We start from the raw sequence: 19,155 nt of genomic DNA, 5'->3' as shown, positions 1-19,155 counted from the left end.
CATCTAACATATGTGGTTATCTCTTACCTATGCTTTTCCTTCCTTTAAGCTCCATGCTTATGTCTTAACTTTTTGTCCTTAAGTTCTCTAAAAACACTATTTACATCTTCCTTAGAAAATTGTTTTCCTGTGGCAGAAAGTTTAATTAATTAGTTTGAAAAACCTTATCTTCTAATACTTGCCTTTTTCAATAAAGAGAGTTTTAAAATTGGTAATACTTAGTAATAAGAGTCAGATTTTGAATTAGTTTTATTGTATATAATTGGGACTTTAGGTTTTCATGTAGAGAAAGCAATGGACTTTTATAAAGGAATATTCTCTTAATTAATACAGTAAGTACATTCAAAGATTGATTCTAGCCCATTAGTTATTTCCTCCTTAAAAAGAAGCTAATGTGTAGAGAATGAGGCTAGGGGCAAAAGGTGAGAAAGGGGAATTACATCTTTTAGCTGTGGAAATAAAGGTGATCATCTAGGCTCTCAATTAAATTTTTAAAATGGCATTGTGGTGGAAAATAAAGGTAAAAAAATCACTGTCAAGTTATTACCCAGGCTTAAATGGAAAGAGTGCCAAAGAATTTAAGAAACACTGACAATAGTGTGTTTATCAGGAGATAAATTTAAAAGGAAAACACTTTTCTTTTAGAACAATTTCTTTATGTGCTCTCGTCCATCCCCTCATAATAGTAAAATTTAAGTTTTGGTGCTCAAAGATACAAAGCTGTCCCATAACCCTCTCCTCCCAATTTACTTCTTGGTGCTTCAGGGAAACTAAAATTTTTATGGTATATACAAGATTACTCTCGCGGTGACAAAGAACTCAGAAGTAAATGACATAGCAGCTAGTTAATTTTGTTATGATTGGTGAAAAATGATCTGGCAAGCAATGTCATATAATTATGTTCTTTATGATCAATTTCCAGGGCAACTTGAATCATAAGAAAAAAAATGTTTTAGAATTTTCCTTTTGTTAAATACATAAAATATAAAAACGAGGGCAGAGATTGCTTCCTCTCTCAAGACTTGAAGCTAGGTAATAGTCCAAATTGTCTGTTATTTAGCCAGTTGGAACTAGAGTAGAGCAGCTAAAAAGGGAAAACAGAGAAAAGTGCTACGTCTGCCAGTTTTCCTGTGGCCTTATAAAGTGTGGAAGGAAGATTTCTAACCTTAAAAAAGTAAGCAAAAGTAATTTTGCAACTAAATGTTTAAATAAAGATTAACAATGTTTAGGTCAGTGGAATACTACACTATGCCTACTTTATACCTAGAATTATATGATTATATATATATTCTATTGACTTTAATGCATGACTATACATTCTATTATCTTAATAAAGATAGTTATATACTTCATGTTACAAACTTTTTAAACTTTCCTCAGCATTGTACCTCACATATTTAGAGATCATCTGTAGTACTTACCTGAAATGTTTTCTCATAAGTCATCAGTGATCAGTGACTCCTTAGTCTTTTAAGTTCTTCACTAAACCTGTGACTTTAATCAGCCCATCATTCTTAAAATGGATTATGACCTTGTCTGTGTTCCGCTTCATTTTTCACCCCTCCTTTCTCCATCGCTGATTCTTTCCTTAGCTCTCCTTTAAATTATAAATACTCTTCAGGATTCTATGTCTTCACCCGCTTTTCATTTCTCCAGTTTACATTTATGCTTATATCCCCTCTCATCATTTCCAATATTACCTATATTATGCTAATAAATTAAAAATCCATATATTTTGTCTTACTTTTCTCCTAAGACTTAGAACCAAACATTTAATAGCCTATTAGAAAAATCCAGACGAATATCCATTAGCACTGAATTTATATCTTAAGACCTAAGCCTCCTTCTGTGTTTTTTTTTTTTTTTTCAGTTTTCATTAGTTATTTCAATTTCAAACACTCAGAGTCATATTTGACCCTTTCTTCTTCTTCATAAATCCTATGGAATCACCTTTATAATCTTCTTCATCCTATTTTTATATTGTCTTTCATTTTTTTCCTCTCTCTTTTCATTCCCACATTCATTGTCCTAATTTAGATTGTTATCTTTGCCTGGAAGACTGTAACAGGCTTTTAACTAATCACATTTCCTCTGATATCTTACCTTTTCAGTATATCTTTCACTAACAAAATTATCATTTTAAGACATATTTCATGTAATTCTCTACCTTAGAATCTTTGAATGGCTCCCAGTTGTCAGCAATACAAATTCTTATTCCTTGACAGGAGATTTAAGGCCCTGGTGTTATCTATTCTCTTGAGTTTAATTTATCACATCCTTCCACACTCTCCTCATACTGCAGACATATTGTTCACTATCTCCTAAATGTACCATGTATTTCCTACCTCCAAGCCTTTGCTTCTGCTAATTCCTTATGATGAACTATCTTTCCTCTTAGGCGTGTCAAAATTCTATTAATTCTTCAGCCACTAAAGCTGTTTGTACTATCCAAGTAGTCCCTTGATGAATAATCATTGATGAATTCAGAGTTTTGTAAATCCAAGATCCTTTTCAGAAATAACTATATGAAAATAGCTATGGTTTTTTTTTTTTCCATTATGTCAGTATTTCTTAATCTCTCACAGAGGAGTCTTTCACAGTTTGACATAAGGATAACTTTTTAATTCCTTGGTAACCATTATTTTTCCTTCTTTTGGATTGTTACCCAGCTTTTTGGGTTTCCTTTGTCTTTTCTGTTTGTGAGAAATTCAGCCACAGCCACTGAGTTGACCAAACAGACTAGTGTTTTATTTTCCATTTTTAAAACTTCTTCTTTAGTGAGTGTATCATATTTGGATTTTCAGCAAACCCTATTTTTATACTGTCTTTCATTTTTCATTTTTTTCCTCTCTCTTTTCATTCCCACATTCATTGTCCTAATTTAGATTGTTATCTTTTTTAAGTCCTTTTTTAAAAAAATAGTGGATTATAACCAAATAAATAGAAATTGAATATTTATCCACTAATTTAGCTCAAATGTCAGCTTTTCAATCTCTTCAGTAGTAGACTATTTGATGGGAGTTCCTGTTGTGGCGCAGAAGATATGAATCCAAATAGTATCCATGAGGATGTGGGTTCGATCCCTGGCCTCAGTTAGTGGGTCAGGGATCCGGCATTGCCATGAGCTATGGTGTAGATCACAGATGCAGCTTGGATCCCACGTTGCTATGGCTGTGGCATAGACTGGCAAATGTAGCTTCTATTTGACCCCTAGCCTGGGAATTTCCATGGGTGCAGCCCTAAAAAAAAGAAAAAAAAACCCGGACTATTTGACATCCTCTTTTTTAAAAAAATAATAAATTGGTTTTATATACATACTTTCCTGTACTATAAGCATACTTCTTTGATAATAGTACTTATTTGGGTTTTGTGTTGTAGCTATTATTTGATATCTGTCTTCTCCATCACTTCTTGGCCTTTTGGCTAAGATCAAGTGTGATATCTGTCTTCTCCAATAGATGGAGATTCAGTGGGATAGAAGGAGGGATTAGGGCAGGGGATGCTTTCTTTGTCCCCACCATTTCTAGCAAAGTAGTTATAAAACAACTCTAAATTGAGGTTCATCCAAGTTAACATGTAGAGGAGGCAAGAAGTGACATTTCCCTTAAACTACCTACAAAAATAAGAAACAAGGAGAGGAGAAGACAAAGAATGTTTTTTCCTCTCACTGCCTCTACTGAACTTTGGCAATAAAGAAGTCTTCTCTACCCAGTAATGAAGACCAGAATGGGAGAAAACTTATGTCCAGTGTATCATGGTATCTTTTCCAATTAGTCAAATCTTACTTATCTTGAGGTACAGCTCATATACTATTTCATTTATGATATGTCTATTGATTATTCTAGCCATCAATTATCTATAACTCTAGTACTTATTATTTGGAAATATATATTTAATATAAATATATACATACATAAATTAGTTTTGTATATAAATATTAAGAGACTAAATGTTAAAAGTTCCATATAACATGTATTATTAATATTAATATATGTGTTCCCTATCTTGCAGTTGTTTTAAGTTCCTTTAAGGAAGGGATCATGCTGTACACATCTGTTCAGCTTTTATGTCTACTAGAGTTTCTTTCATTGTGCTTTTATTAGCACATTCCCCAAGTTCTATATATACTTTATTAATTTTGAAAGAATACTGAGTGTGGAAATATGTGATAAAATTAATTACTTATCCACTCAATAGATATTTTGAGTGCCTACTTTATGCAAGACACTATGCAGTCACTGGAAATAAAATAATTTAGGAAAATGGAATGATTATTTTTAAATTTTATCTTATTCACATCTACAGAGTGATCCTGTAAATGTAAAAATTTTTAAAGGCTTCTTTAATTCAATTTCAATTCAATTCAAACTCAATATAAAATTAAATATATGTTAGAATTAATATAGTTCATCGATTAAATATATGTGTTTTTTAGTTCAACAGATACTGGCTTCAAGTGGTGAGATCTAAGAGAGTATCTTAATCTCTGTAGGCCTATTTCACCATGTGTAATTTGGAAAAAATAATACCTATTTTGTTGGATTAAATGAAATAATGTACATAAACTGCTTACTACAGGGTCTGTCACATAGTAAGTTCTCAAATTGCAACTGTTAATGTAAATTACTTTTTAATTTGGCTACTTTAATGAAACTAGGCCTCTAATTTACCAGAGATTATCTTCTGCTAACCTTGCTATTACTTCTATATAATAATATTCAAAGAAGCACTAAAAGATACAAGGAGGACAGAGAGTTTACAAAAAAAGTTCTGACATCTAACAATATTATGAAACTTACTTAACTTTATCTCATGAAATGTATTATTGTAGCCTTTTATAGAGGGTTGAAGCCAAAGTTAGTGTGATCTTGGTCAAAATTAGATCTGTTTCTTAAGTGTTATTGCTATAACAATTTTTTGTCAAAATATTTTTCCTTTGAAATATAGAAAGATATATCAACTTTTTTCCTCCTCTGCTTGTTTTAAATTGTTATTTCATTAGGCTATTCATTCAATTGATTGGCATCACGAGGGCAGACAGTTCATGTGCAGCCATTCAGATGGTAGCTTGACTTTATGGAACCTGAAAAGTCCAAGTCGTCCTTTCCAGACCACAATTCCACATGGTAAGATGTATGCTTTCAAAAGAAATAAACTCTGGAGATGTACTACCTTTACTTGAAGTAGGAAAGCTGGTAATCATTTTCACTAGAAAGAAGTACTAGGACATAATTTCCGATTCTAAATACCTCTTTATACCTCCTTCAGATCCTCACATTATGACTCAAAGTTTCTATACTTCCCTTCTTCCTATCAGCTTTCCTACATTGAAAATGGTACTTATGTAGAGATCCTCCCAGCCAATAATTGAATGTTGATGGTTGATGTATCTTAAGCAGAGGATTTAATATATTTGATCAGTTTTAAAGGGTAAGGACCTAGTGAGAGAATGGCATTTTATGGATCTGACTCTTGGATCTAATTTCTATACAGCTTTAGAGTCTTTTATTTTCTAAATTCTTCCATTTATTTTCCTTTTTGCCATTTGAATCCACTGAATTATGGCTACGGTCGTTTTTATCATAGGTCATATTTATCTTATTATCTTCTTCATTGAAAAGAGGTATTTAGTATTTATGTTGAGCCTGACTAATAGGGCAGAATAAAAATGTCAAATGTATCTTCTAGTCAGAGACCCTATTATTTTCCATAATATTGATGATGATCTGAGTTCTGTGTTTACCTCATACCATTGGTTGGTTGTAAGAATAGTTAGGTCAAAACTTAGAGGTTAATCAAATACATTCTATTTCATAGTTTGTGAGCATTTTTTATCATTTCACATTTAGAAGATAGTGATGTGTTTTTATAATGAATGCCCCATAATCAAAAGATGAAATTTTTCCATATTGGGTTAATCAGCCATTTGTACCACAATTGCATGTTCCATCTGCAAATGATTAAATTATTGCACCATTTAACTTGGAAGTTTACTTTGAGATTACATTTTGACATTTATTTTAATTAATTAAATTTAAGTACATTTGATATATATATATATTACTTATATTGGTTTCAGGTGTACAACATAGTGATTCAATATTTTTATAGATTATATTCCATTTAAAGTTTTTACAAAATAATGATTACATTTCCCTGTGCTGTACAATTTTCCTCATTGCTTATTTATCTTATACATAGGAGTCTGTACTTCTTAATCTCGTATTTGCATGTCCCCCTTCCTTCTCTACTCTGGTAACTACTTGTTTGTTCTCTATATCTGTGAGTTTCTCTTTTGTTATATACATTTGTTTATTTTATTTTTGATTCCACATATAAGTGACAAAATGAAGCATTTCTCTGTCTTAATTTAGCTTAGTACTTATTCTCTATGTCCATTCACATTATTGCAAATGGCAGAATTTCATTATTTTACATGGCTGAGTAATATTCCATTATATATATCATATATATCATTTATGTGTCTGTGCATCATCTTTATCCATCTATTGTTGCGCATGTACCATAAAAACTCTGAGAAGGGAATATAGGCAGAGCACTCTGACATAAATTGCAGCAATATATTTTGAGATCTATTTCCAAAAGCAAAAATAAACAAATAGGACCTGTAACTTAAAAACTTTTATACAGTGAAGGAAACCATTGGCACAATAAGACAATCTGCTGAAAAAATATTTGCAAGTGATATGATTAATAATAAGTTAATATCCAAAATATATAAACAGCTCATACAACTCAATATCAAAAAAAAAAAAACCCACAAAGAATCAAATTAAGAAATGGACAAAAAGCCTGAATAGACCTTTTTCTAAAGAAGACACAGATGGCCAACAGGCTCATGAAAAAATGTTCAACATCATTAATCATCAGAGAAATGCAACTATAGGGAGCTATTACTGCATATGTGTCAAAATAGTTATCACTAAAAAGTCCACAAATAACAAATGTCAACGAGGGTGTAGAGAAAAGGGAACTCTAGTACACTGTTGGAGGGAATGTAAACTGGTGCAGCCACTGTGGAAAACAATATTATGGAGTTTCCTCAAAAAAGGTAAAAATAGAATTATCAGATGATCCAGCAGTTCCACTACTTGGTATATATCCAAAGAAAATTAAAACACTAATTTGAAAAAGTACATACACTCCAATGTTCAAAGCAGCATTATTTATAATAACCAAGATAAGGAAGCAGCCTATGTGTCTATCAACAGATCAATGAGTAGAGATAATCTATTTAAAGTTCACCATTATGGAAACCTTGGAGAGGTGTTTGCTATATATTCTGCTCAGATTTCATTATTTGTTTCTATGATGAGTTCCCCCAAGACCATCACCAAATAAAATCCTTTGTCTTATATTGGCAAGTGTGAAATATGTTTATTCATAAATTTTCTATTTACTTCCCTTTGTTCTTCTCAGCAGTCAACTTCTATAAAAGTTCTTTTTGATTTCATTTAATATTTGAAACTTTATTTTACTATATGTATATTTATTTAATCAGTTTGAGTTATTCTATGTAATTCTGTTTTCCTGTTGAAAGAGATGAAGTTCTATTCAAAGGTTGTTGAAAACATCACTATCTTTGTTTCCCATAACGTTTAATTCGGATTAAATTCCTGCTGCCTCACCAGAACATACTGTCATTGATTTTGACAGTATAGGTATCCATTGTCATATCTACCTACATTCTTTGGGTTTATTCCCTTTTGTTTCAGCTCTTTTTATTTTCTAGATATTTTTTTCTCTGCCACTCTTGTTGTATCTTAAACATTTTAACATGTAATCTCAATAGTAATATGGGATTTCCATCAATAATTTTTGAGATATTTTCTAACTTCTATTTTAATTCTCTTTTAACATTTGACTTATTTAGATAGGTGTTTCCTAATATCTAAAAAATGTTAGATTTTTTATTAGAGATTTTTAAATTATTGTCAGAGAATGTGGCATGATACAAGTTATACAAAATTTACTGATACTTGCTTTATAATCAGACATACACAGTTAATTACCAAGAAGTTCCAAGTATGCCTGAGAAGAGCATACAATTCCTGTTACTCTAAAGTCAAACTTGAAATTGTGGTTTTTATTTTGTGCTGTTTAAATCTTCACAGTTTTTACTATTGTTTGATTTTTTATTTATTTCTCTTTTTTTTATTTCCCCAATACATTATTTTTTTCCTACTGTACAGCATGGTTACCCAGTTACACATACATATATACATTCTTTTTTCTCACATTATCAGCCTCCATCTAAGTGACTAGACATAGTTCCCAGTACTACACAGCAGGATCTCATTGCTAATCCATTCCAAAGGCAATAGTCTGTATCCGTTAACCCCAAGTTCCCAATCCCTCCCACTCCCTCTCCCTCCCCCTTGGCAACCACAAGTCTATTCTCCAAATCCATGATTTTCTTTTCTGTGGGAAGATTCATTTGTGCCCTATATTATATTCCCAACATTAAGTGCAATCACATGATATTTGTCTTTCTCTTTCTGACTACCTCACCCAGTATGAGAGTCTCTAGTTGCATCCATGTGGCTGCAAATGGCATAATTTCATTCTTTTTTATGGCTGAGTAGTATTCCATTGTGTATATATACTACATCTTCTTCATCCAATCATCTGTTGATGGACATTTAAGTTGTTTCCATGTCTTGGCTATTGTGAATAGTGCTGCGATGAACATGCGGGTGCATGTGTCTTTTTCAAGGAAGGTTTTGTCTGGATATATGCCCAAGAGTGGGATTGGTGGGTCATATGGTAGTTCTATGTATAGATTTCTAAGGTACCTCCATACTATTCTCCATAGTGGTTGTACCAGCTTACATTCCCACCAACAGTACAGGAGGGATCCCTTTTCTCCACACCCCCTCCAGCATTTGTTATTCGTGGACTTAGTGATGGCTATTCTGACTAGTGTGAGGTGGTAGCTAATAGTAGTTTTGATTTGCATTTCTCTAATAATCAGTGATATTAAGCATTTTTATTTATTTATTTATTTATTTATTTTTTTATTATTTTCCCACTGTACAGCAAGGGGGTCAGGTCATCCTTACATGTATACATTACAGTTACAGTTTTTTCCCCCACCCTTTCTTCTGTTGCGACATGAGTATCTAGACATAGTTCTCAATGCTATTCAGCAGGATCTCCTTATAAATCTATTCTAGGTTGTGTCTGATAAGCCCAAGCTCCCGATCCCTCCCACTCCCTCCCCCTCCCATCAGGCAACCACAAGTCTCTTCTCCAAGTCCATGATTTTCTTTTCTGAGGAGATGTTCATTTGTGCTGGATATTAGATTGCAGTTATAAGTGATATCATATGGTATTTGCCTTTGTCTTTCTGGCTCATTTCACTCAGTATGAGATTCTCTAGTTCCATCCATGTTGCTGCAAATGGCATTATGTCATCCTTTTTTATGGCTGAGTAGTATTCCATTGTGTATATATACCACCTCTTCCGAATCCAATCATCTGTCGATGGACATTTGGGTTGTTTCCATGTCCTGGCTATGGTGAATAGGGCTGCAATGAACATGCGGGTGCATGTGTCTCTTTTAAGTAGAGCTTTGTCCAGATAGATGCCCAAGAGTGGGATTGCAGGGTCATATGGAAGTTCTATGTATAGATGTCTAAGGTATCTCCAAACTGTTCTCCATAGTGGCTGTACCAGTTTACATTCCCACCAGCAGTGCAGGAGGGTTCCCTTTTCTCCACAGCCCCTCCAGCACTTGTTATTTGTGGATTTATTAATGATGGCCATTCTGACTGGTGTGAGGTGGTATCTCATGGTAGTTTTGATTTGCATTTCTCTTATAATCAGATATTAAGCATTTTTTCATGTGCTTGTTGGCCATCTGTATATCTTCCTTAGAGAAATGTCTATTCAGGTCTTTTGCCCATTTTTCAATTGGGCTGTTGGCTTTTTTGCTGTTGAGTTGTGTAAGTTGCTTGTATATTTTAGAGATTAAGCTCTTGTCCGTTGCATCATTTGACACGATTTTCTCCCATTCTGTAAGTTGTCTTTTTGTTTTCTTTTTGGTTTCCTTTGCTGTGCAAAAGCTTTTCAGTTTGATTAGGTCCCGTTGGTTTATTTTTGCTTTTATTTCTGTTGCTTTGGGAGCCTGACTTGAGAAAACATTTGTAAGGTTGTCGTCAGAATGTTTTGCCTATGTTCTCTTCCAGGAGTTTGATGGTGTCTTGTCTTCTATTTAAGTCTTTAAGCCACTTTGAGTTTATTTTTGTGCATGGTGTGAGGGTGTGTTCTAGTTTCATTGATTTGCATGCAGCATCTATTATTATGATTTTTTTCCTTGTAATTCTTTTAAATTTAAAAATTAAATAGCATGTGGTTGATATCATTTATTATCTCTTCTGTGATCTACTGGTGTTTGACTAATAATCAACTTTTGAGAAAGTGGTATTTAAATTTCTTAATGATTATAGAATTATCTACTTTTTACTTCGATTCTGTCCTCTTTTGTTTCATATATTTTAAGGTTTTGTTATTAGGTATCTTTCATGTCTCCTGTAGAGAGCATATAGTTTTTATTCAGTCTTAGGTCATTTAGTTGGAGTGTTTAGTACAGTAATATTAAATATAATTACTTATAGGATTGGATTTAGGTATACCAGTTTATTATTTATATTCTGTCAGTCCTATCCTTTTAAAAAACTCTTTTATCTCCCCCTTTTGTCTTCTTTTGTTTTATTTGAAAGTATTGTTATAATTTCATTTTAATTTGCATTAAGCAGTTTATCTTCACATATTCTTTTTAATCAGTTGCTCTAGGGATTACAGTATACTTCCTTAACTTTCCATATTCTATTAGAGTTAAATGTAGCATTCTTCATAAAAAGTAGAAATTTTCCAGCCACATGTATTTATTTACCTTCAACTCCTAACTTTATGCAATAATTATAAGTATTATATCTAAGTATGAGGTTGTAATTTTTGCTTTGAATAGCGTTATGTAGTTTTAATTGTAGTATGTATTGTTGACTTACAGTATGTTGTTACTTTCAGGTATATAGCATAGTGATTCAGTTATTCTTTTCAGATTATATTCCAGTATAGGTTATTGCGAGAGGTTGCATATAATTCCTTCTATACACTAAATCTTTACTGCTTATCTATTTCATGTATAGTTACTTTGTTAATCTTGTATTCTTAATTCGTCCTTCCCTCCTCCCTTCCCTTTTGATAACCAAAATTTTTTCTTTATGTCTAAATGTCTGTTTCTATTTTGTATATAGATTCATTTGTATTACTTTTTAAATTCCACATATAAGTGACATCATATAGCATTTGCCTTTCTCTGACTTACTTCGCTAAGTATAGTATTCTCTATGTCATATTGCTCCATATATATATATTCACCACATTTTCTTAAGCCAATCTACTGTTGATGGGCACTTGGTTGTTTCCATGTCTTGGCTATTGTAAAACAGTATGAACATTAGGGTGCATTAACCCATAGAACAAGGCCAGGGACTGAACCCACATAGTCACAGAGACAATGTCATGTCCTTAACTCTCTGAGTCACAATAGGAATTCCATACTCCCAAGTATTTTTTGATGTGATTTTGTGTGAGATTTTTCTTTTACTTTCTCTATCAAATATTTCATTGTTAATGTAAAGAAATGCACCAGATTTCTGTACATCAATCTTGTATTCTGCTAATTTACTGAATTCACTTATCAGTTTGAATAGTGTCTGTGTGGAGGCATTAGGCTTCTCTGTATAGATTAATACGTTAACTGCATGTAGTGACAGTTTTACTACTTGCTTTCCAATTTAGATACTTTGATATTCCTTTTCTTTGTCTCATTGCTGTGGTTCCAATGCTATGTTAATAGAAGTGGTGTGATTAGACATCCTTGTCTTGCTCCTGAATTTAGTTGAGAAGGTTTACAGCTTTTCATCATTGAGTATTATCTTCACTGTGGGTTTATTGTAAATGTTCACATATGTTCCTTATACCCACTTTGATGAGAGTTTCTGTTATGAATGAATGTTGAATTTTGTCAAATGGTTTTTCTGTCTATATTGAAATGATCATGTGATTTTTATACTTTATTGTATTATAACACTTTTTTTTTTTTTTTTTTTTTTTTTTTTTTTGCTATTTCTTGGGCCGCTCCCGCGGCATATGGAGGTTCCCAGGCTAGGGGTCGAATCGGAGCTGTAGCCACAGGCCTATGCCAGAGCCACAGCAACGCGGGATCCGAGCCGCATCTGCAACCTACACCACACTGCTCACGGCAACACCGGATCGTTAACCCACTGAGCAAGGGCAGGGGCCGAACCCGCAACCTCATGGTTCCTAGTCAGATTCGTTAACCACTGTGCCACAACGGGAACTCCATAATATAACACATTTTTATTTTGGTATGACACATTAATTGGTTTGAGAATATTGAACCATCCTCATGACCCTGAAATTAAACCAACTTGTTCATGATGTATGATCCTTTTTATGTATTGTTGTACTTGGTTTACTGATACTCTGCTTGGGATTTTTGCATCTATATTCATCAGATATTTTGGCCTGTAGCTTTCTTTTCTTTTTTCTCTTTTTAAGTATCTTTGTCTGGTTTTAGTATCAGGATGATGGTGGCCTTATAGAATGGATATGTGTGTATTCCATCCTCTTCAATTTTTTGGAATAGTTTGAAAAGGATAGGTGTAAGTTCTTTGTATGTTCGCTTGTTTTCCCCAGTTAAGTTGTACAGTACTAGACTTCTTCCAGGGAGATTTTCTTTTCTTTACTACAGATTCTATTTTATTTCTAGTGATTGCTCTGTTCACATTATGTATTCCTTCTTGATTCATTTTTTTTAGGCTCTGTGTTCTTAGGAACTTGTCTATTCTTTATTTTAGATTTTCCAATTTTTTATATATAACAGGCGTTCATAGTATTTTCTTATACTTTTTGTATTTCTGTTCAATAGCTATTGTTTTTCCTCTTTCATTTCTTATTTTGTTTGTTAGAGTCCTCTCTTTTCTGTTTGTGACCTTGACCAGGTTTTATCAATTTTGTTTATCTTCTCAAACAACAGCTCTTTTTTTCATTGATCTTTTGTATTATTTTAATCTCTGTTTTATTCATTTCCTCTCTGATCTTTATCATTTTCTTCCTTCTGCTAACTTTGCGCTTTGTTCTTTTTCTACTTTTTTTAGGTGGTCAATTAAGTTGCTTATTTGAGATTTTTCTTGTTTCTTGAGGAAGGCCTGTATCAGTATGAACTGCCCTCTTAGAAATTCTTTTGCTGTGTCCCATACATATTGTAGTGTTACATTTTCATTGTCATTTGTCTCAATCTTCTTTGATTTCATCATTGACCCATTGGTTTTTAGTAGCATGTTGTTTCATTTTCATGTATTTGTTATTTTCCCATTTTCCTTTGTATTATTTGTTACTTGTTTCATATCATTATAGTCAGAAAAGGTACAGAAAAATATCCTCTTAAATTAGTTGAGGCTTGTTTTGTGACCTAGTATGTGCTTGACCCTAGAGCCCTTTCCATGTGCACTTAAAAAAATGTATATTCTATACTTTGGATGTAGCGTCCTCTAGATATCAACTATGTCCAAATGGCTTATTATGTCATTTAGGACCTCTATTGCCTAGTTGCTTTCCTGTCTGCCTAATCTGTCCATTGATGTCAGTGGGGTGTTAAAATCTTCTACAATTATTATATTCATGTCAACATTTTCCTTCATGGCTCTTTGTGTTTGTTTTAGATACTTATGTGCTGCTATATCGAGTGTGTATATGTTGATAAGTGTAATATTTTCTTATTGTATCGATCTCTTTATTATCATATAATTTGCTTCTTTGTCTTTTGTTATGGACTTTATTTTAAAATCTATTTTGCCTGTATGAATATTGCTACACTCTCTTTCTTCTCATTTCCATTTACATGTAGTATCTTTTCCACATCCATTCAGTCTGTGTCTTTAGCCCTGATAGTAATCCTTTGTCAGCAGAAATAGGTTCTTGTTGTTTTTTTTTTCAATCTAATATGCATCTCTGTGTCTTTTGGTCAGAGCATTTAGTCCATAAACCTTTAAAACTATTCATCGATATGTAATTATTTTAATCCTTTTTTCATGTTGATTTTGTCCTTTTTCTTTATTTCTTTTTTTTTTCTCCTTTTGTGGTTTAATTTTCCTTTGTAATATGCTTGCATTTCTTTCTTTTTTTTCTGTGAATCTATGTATGTTTTTGATTTGTGGTTATCATGGAGTTCAAGTATGCTGACCCATACCTTTATATGCTTGCTTTGAACTGTCAGTCATTCTGGTTCAAACGTGTGAAAAAATATCTAGTTTTTTCCTCCCCCGACCCCAACCATTTTGGGATTTTGATGCCATATTTTACCTCTTCGGGCCTATCCTTTTATTGTGTATTGTAGTCATAATTATGTTTACAGTATTTTTTATTGTTTTAATCTATGTACTGGCTAATTTAAGTGATCTTGAATACATGTATCTTCTTCTGTTGCTATTTTTCCCTCTCCTATACATTTTTACTTATTTTCCATTTAGAGAAAACTGACAAATATTTCTTCTAGGGTAGATTCAGTACTGCTGTATTCTTTTAGTTTTAGCTTGTCTGGAAAAATTATTTCTTTTCCTATTCTAAATGATAACCATGCTAGATAGAGTATCCTAAGTTATAGTTTTTTTCCTTTAAGCACTTTGGACATTGTAAGCCCCTCTTACAATGGTGATCATGACTCCATCAAGATCATACCCAGGCTCTCTTAGATGCCTTTGCATACAAAGACTGAGGCTTCACCCACATCTTGTGATGTGTTGTAGTGTAGAGTGAGTAGTGCTAGGATGTTTGCCCCTTTGGATTGGGAAGTGCAGTGAGGCAGCACTCATCAATGCAAAGCTCTCTCTGACCTGATTGTTAGCATGCCAGCATATCACATGCTCCATGGAGTAGAATCTAGGCTTCTCTAGCCTTCTTATTTGTCTTAGCAGGAATGGGGGCTTATCTCCTCTGTGCAAGACCCCAGGACTGGGATGCTGAGATTTTGGTTCTATCTGCTAGCTTCTTAGTTATGGATCTACCCATGAGGACCTTATCTCCCTTACAGATCCCTCCCAGGGGTGCAGGTCCCAACTTGAAGCCTTCTTTTTCTGCACTACCTGGTTATGTGGAGATATCTCTTTTAGCTTTGATTATATAGAAGTTTTTCAGCTAGTTTCCATTATCTTACCATGAGAAATGTGCAACATACAGATGTATTTTCTCTGTGTTTGTTGAAGGTGTGTTCCACATCCTCCTACTCCACCATCATTTTGTTGTTGTCTTGTCTTTTTGTCATTTTAGGGCTGCACTTGTGGCATATGGAGATTCTCAGGCTAGGGGTCTAATCGGAGCTGTAGCTGCTGGCCTATGCCACAGCCATAGAAATGTGGGATCTCAGCCACATCTGTGACCTACACTACAGCTCACGGCAATGCCAGATCCTTCATCCACTGAGCAAGGTGAGGGATCGAACCCATGTCCTCGGATACTTGTAGGATTCACTAACCACTGAGCCACAATGGATCTCCTTTTTATTTTTATTTTTTTGCTACTCTACCATCTTGATTCCCTTTCCTCATCAAGGAATATTTTTATATTATTTTATTTTTTTATTATAAAATTTTACTTTTTTATTAAAAAGTATAGTGTATCTACAATGTTGTGTTAGCAAAGTGACTCAGTTATACATAGATAGGTATTTTTTTGAATTTTATTCCCTTATAGGCTATTATAAAATATTGACTGTGGAGTTCCCATTGTGGTGCAATAGAAATGAATCCAACTAGTAACCATGAGGTTGCAGGTTTGATCCCTGGCCTCACTCAGTGGGTTAAGGATCCGATGTTGCTGTGAGCTGTGGTGCAGGTCACAGATGTGGCTCGGATCCCGCATTGCTGTGGCTATGGTGTAGGCTGACAGCTGTAGCTCTAATTCGACCCCTAGCCTGGGAGCCTCCATATGCCACAGGTGTGGCCCTAAAAAGGCAATTAATTAATTAAAATATTGACTACAATTCCTGCGTTATAAGTAGGTTCTTGTTGGTTATCTATTTTATATATTGGAGTATGTGTATGTTAATCTTAAACTCCTAATTTACCCCTCACCTCTTTTCCCCTTTGGTAACCATACATTTGTTTTCTGCGTCAACAGGTCTATTTCTGTCATGTATATAAGTTCATTCCCCCCCTTTTTATATTCCACATATATGTAGTATGATATGATATTCTTTCTCTGTTTGGCTTACTTCTCTTAGTATGATAATCTCTAGGTCCATCCATTTTGCTGCAGATGGCATTATTTCACTTTTTATGGCTGAATAATATTCTTTGGTGTATGTGTGAAATATATATATACACACACACACCACATCTTCATTATCCACTCTTCCGTTGAGATACATTTAGGTTGCTTCACTGTCTTCACTATTGTAAATAATGCTGCAATGAACATTGTGGAGTATGTATCTTTGAATTATGGTTTTCTCTGGATATATGCCCAGGAGTAGGATTATAGGATCATATGGTAGTTCTATGTTTAGTTTTTTAAGGAACCTCCATAGTGTTCTGCATAATGGCCTTACCAATTTACATTCCTACCAGGGTATAGGAAGGTTTATTTTTCTCCACACCCTCTCCAGCATTTATCATTTGTAGACTTTTTTTATGATACTTCACTGTAATTTTGACTTGTATTTATCTGATAATGAGCAAAGTTGAGCATCTTTACACGTGTCTATTGGCCATCTTTATGTCTTCTTTGGAGGAATGCCTGTTTAGGTCTTATTCCCATTTTTTTTGTATTAGGCTTTTTGCAGATATTTTATGTTAGTCAATAGGTCATCTTTCTCTTTTATTTCTATGCTTCCCTTTGCTGTGCAAAAGCTTGTAAGTTTGATTAGGTCCTATTTATATATTTTTGTTTTTATTTCTGTTGCCCTGGGAGACTGACCTGAGAAAATATTGGTATGATTTACATCAAAGAATATTTTGCCTCTGTTCTCTTCTAGGAGTTTTATGATGTCTTGTCTTATATTTGAGTCTTTAATCCATCTAGAACTTTTGTTTGTGATGGGAGGGGGTTTTATAATTTCATTGATTTACATGTAGCTGTCCAGCTTTCCCAGAACCACTTGCAAGAGACAAGGTTTTTTTCATCCATATATGTTCTTGCCTACTTTGTCAATGATTAATTGAGTGCAATTCTGTGGGTTTATTTCTGGGCTCCATATTCTTTTCCATTGATCCATATATCTGTTTTGGTGACAGTACTATGCTGTTTTGATTACTGTAGTTTTGTAGTATTTTCTGAATTATATGAGGTTATGCCTCCAGCTTTGTTCTTTTTCCTTCGGATTTTTTTTTTTGGCAGTTCTGGGTCCTTTGTAATTTCATATAAATTTTAAGATAATTTGTTCCAGTTCTGTGAAAAATGTCATGGGTATTTTGATAGGGAGCACATTATATCTATAGATTGCTTAGAGTACTATGGCCATTTTAGCAATAATAACTTTTCAAATCCAAGAGCATGGGATATCTTTCCACTTCTTTAAATCATTTTCAGTTTCCTTTAACAATATTTTATTGTTCTCAGATTATAAGTCTTTGACTGCCTTAATCAGATTTATTCCAAAGTATTTTATAATTTTTGATGTGATTTTGCTAAGTGACTTTTTTTTTACTTTACCTTTCTAATATTTAATTGTTAGTGTAAATAAATGTTACTGATTTCTGTATCTTAATCTATATCCTACTTTGCTTAATGCATTTATGATTTCTAGTACTTTATGTATGTATGTGGAGTCTTTAGAGTTTTCTTTATATAGTATCCTGTAATCAGAACCTAATGATGGTTTTAATTCTTCCCTTCCAATATGGATAATTTTATTTACTTTTTTGTATGATTGCTGTGGTTAGAACTTTGTTTTTTTAATATTTTGTACTATAGTTGATTTACAATGTTCTTTCAACTTCTGCTCTACAGCAGACTGACACAATTATATATTTATATAAATTCTTTTTTTCACCTGTCCTCCATAATGTTCCATCATAAGTGATTAGATATAGTTCCCTGTGCTATATATAGCAGGATCTTATTGCTTATCCAATCCAAATGCAATGGTTTGCATCTATAGCCACAAACTCCTAATCCATCCCATTCCCTCCCCCTCCCCTTATCAACCACAAGTCTATTTTCCATGTCCATGAGTTTGTTTTATTTCTTCAGATAGGTTCGTTTGTGTTGTATATTAGATTTCAAACATAAGTGATATCATATGGTATTTGTCTTTCTCTTTCTGACTTCATTTAGTAGGAATGTCTAGTTGCATCCATGATGCTACAAATGGCATTATTTTGTTCTTTTTTATGGCTGTGTAGTATTCAATTGTGTATATGTACAACATCTTCTTAATCCATTCATCTGTGATGTATATTTAGGTTGTTTCCGTGTCTTGGCTATTGTCAATAGTGTTGCAATGAATACAGGGTACATGTATTTTTTACAATGATAGTTTTGTCTGGATATATGCCCAGGAGTGGGATTGCTGGATCATATGGAATTCACAGTTGGAAAATAATCACTGAAATAAGCCAATATGCAGAACTAAAAGGAAAAAAAAGGTTGTAAAGGTAATGATAAACACAAGGAACAGCAAAAAGATAAATATGAAGATGTTAAAAAAAGGACATCAAAATCATAAAATTTGTGGAAGGAAAGTTAGAAAATCTAGAGGTTTTTTCCTAGACTATATTTGAGCCTATATAACTGTCAGGCTAAGGATAGCAGGTGTAGGAAGGGGTTAACATACTTGAAAAACAGGGCAACCACAAATCAAAACCAAACAACACATTCACAAAAGCTAAAAAAGAAGAGGACATGAGCATCCAGTAAAAGGAAAATATCTAACCAAAAAAAAAAAAAAAAAAAGAGAGAGAGAGAAAGGAACAAAGGAGACACCCAGAATCAACTGGAAAACAAAGTTTGAAATGGCAGTAAATACATACTTATCAATAATTACCTTAGGAGTTCCTGTCGTGGCACGGTGGTTAATGAATCTGACTAGGAACCATGATGTTGCG

At 33.4% G+C, this 19,155-nt stretch overlaps 1 protein-coding gene and 1 pseudogene across 33 annotated transcripts in view; both read left to right on the top strand.

The window, feature by feature from the left end:
* The window catches only part of STXBP5L (syntaxin binding protein 5L), a 325,816-nt gene that overhangs the window by 130,518 nt on the left and 176,143 nt on the right, over positions 1-19,155 (top strand). For all 33 annotated transcript variants that reach the window (XM_021070302.2, XM_021070300.2, XM_021070297.2 and 30 more), the window contains one exon: positions 5,003-5,126. In XM_021070302.2, coding sequence (XP_020925961.1) covers positions 5,003-5,126 — 124 coding nt within the window. The remainder of the gene's footprint in view (positions 1-5,002; positions 5,127-19,155) is intronic.
* On the top strand, positions 3,404-3,523 carry LOC146397708 (U2 spliceosomal RNA; annotated as a pseudogene).

Source organism: Sus scrofa, chromosome 13 (assembly GCF_054392235.1).
Source record: "Sus scrofa isolate SSC_HxYL_T2T_F1_AM1 chromosome 13, Sscrofa_HxYL_maternal_Yorkshire_Landrace_v2.0, whole genome shotgun sequence".
Taxonomy (NCBI): domain Eukaryota; kingdom Metazoa; phylum Chordata; class Mammalia; order Artiodactyla; family Suidae; genus Sus; species Sus scrofa.
Note: the sequence above shows the minus strand (reverse complement) of the source record. Positions and strands in the feature narration are given on the sequence as shown.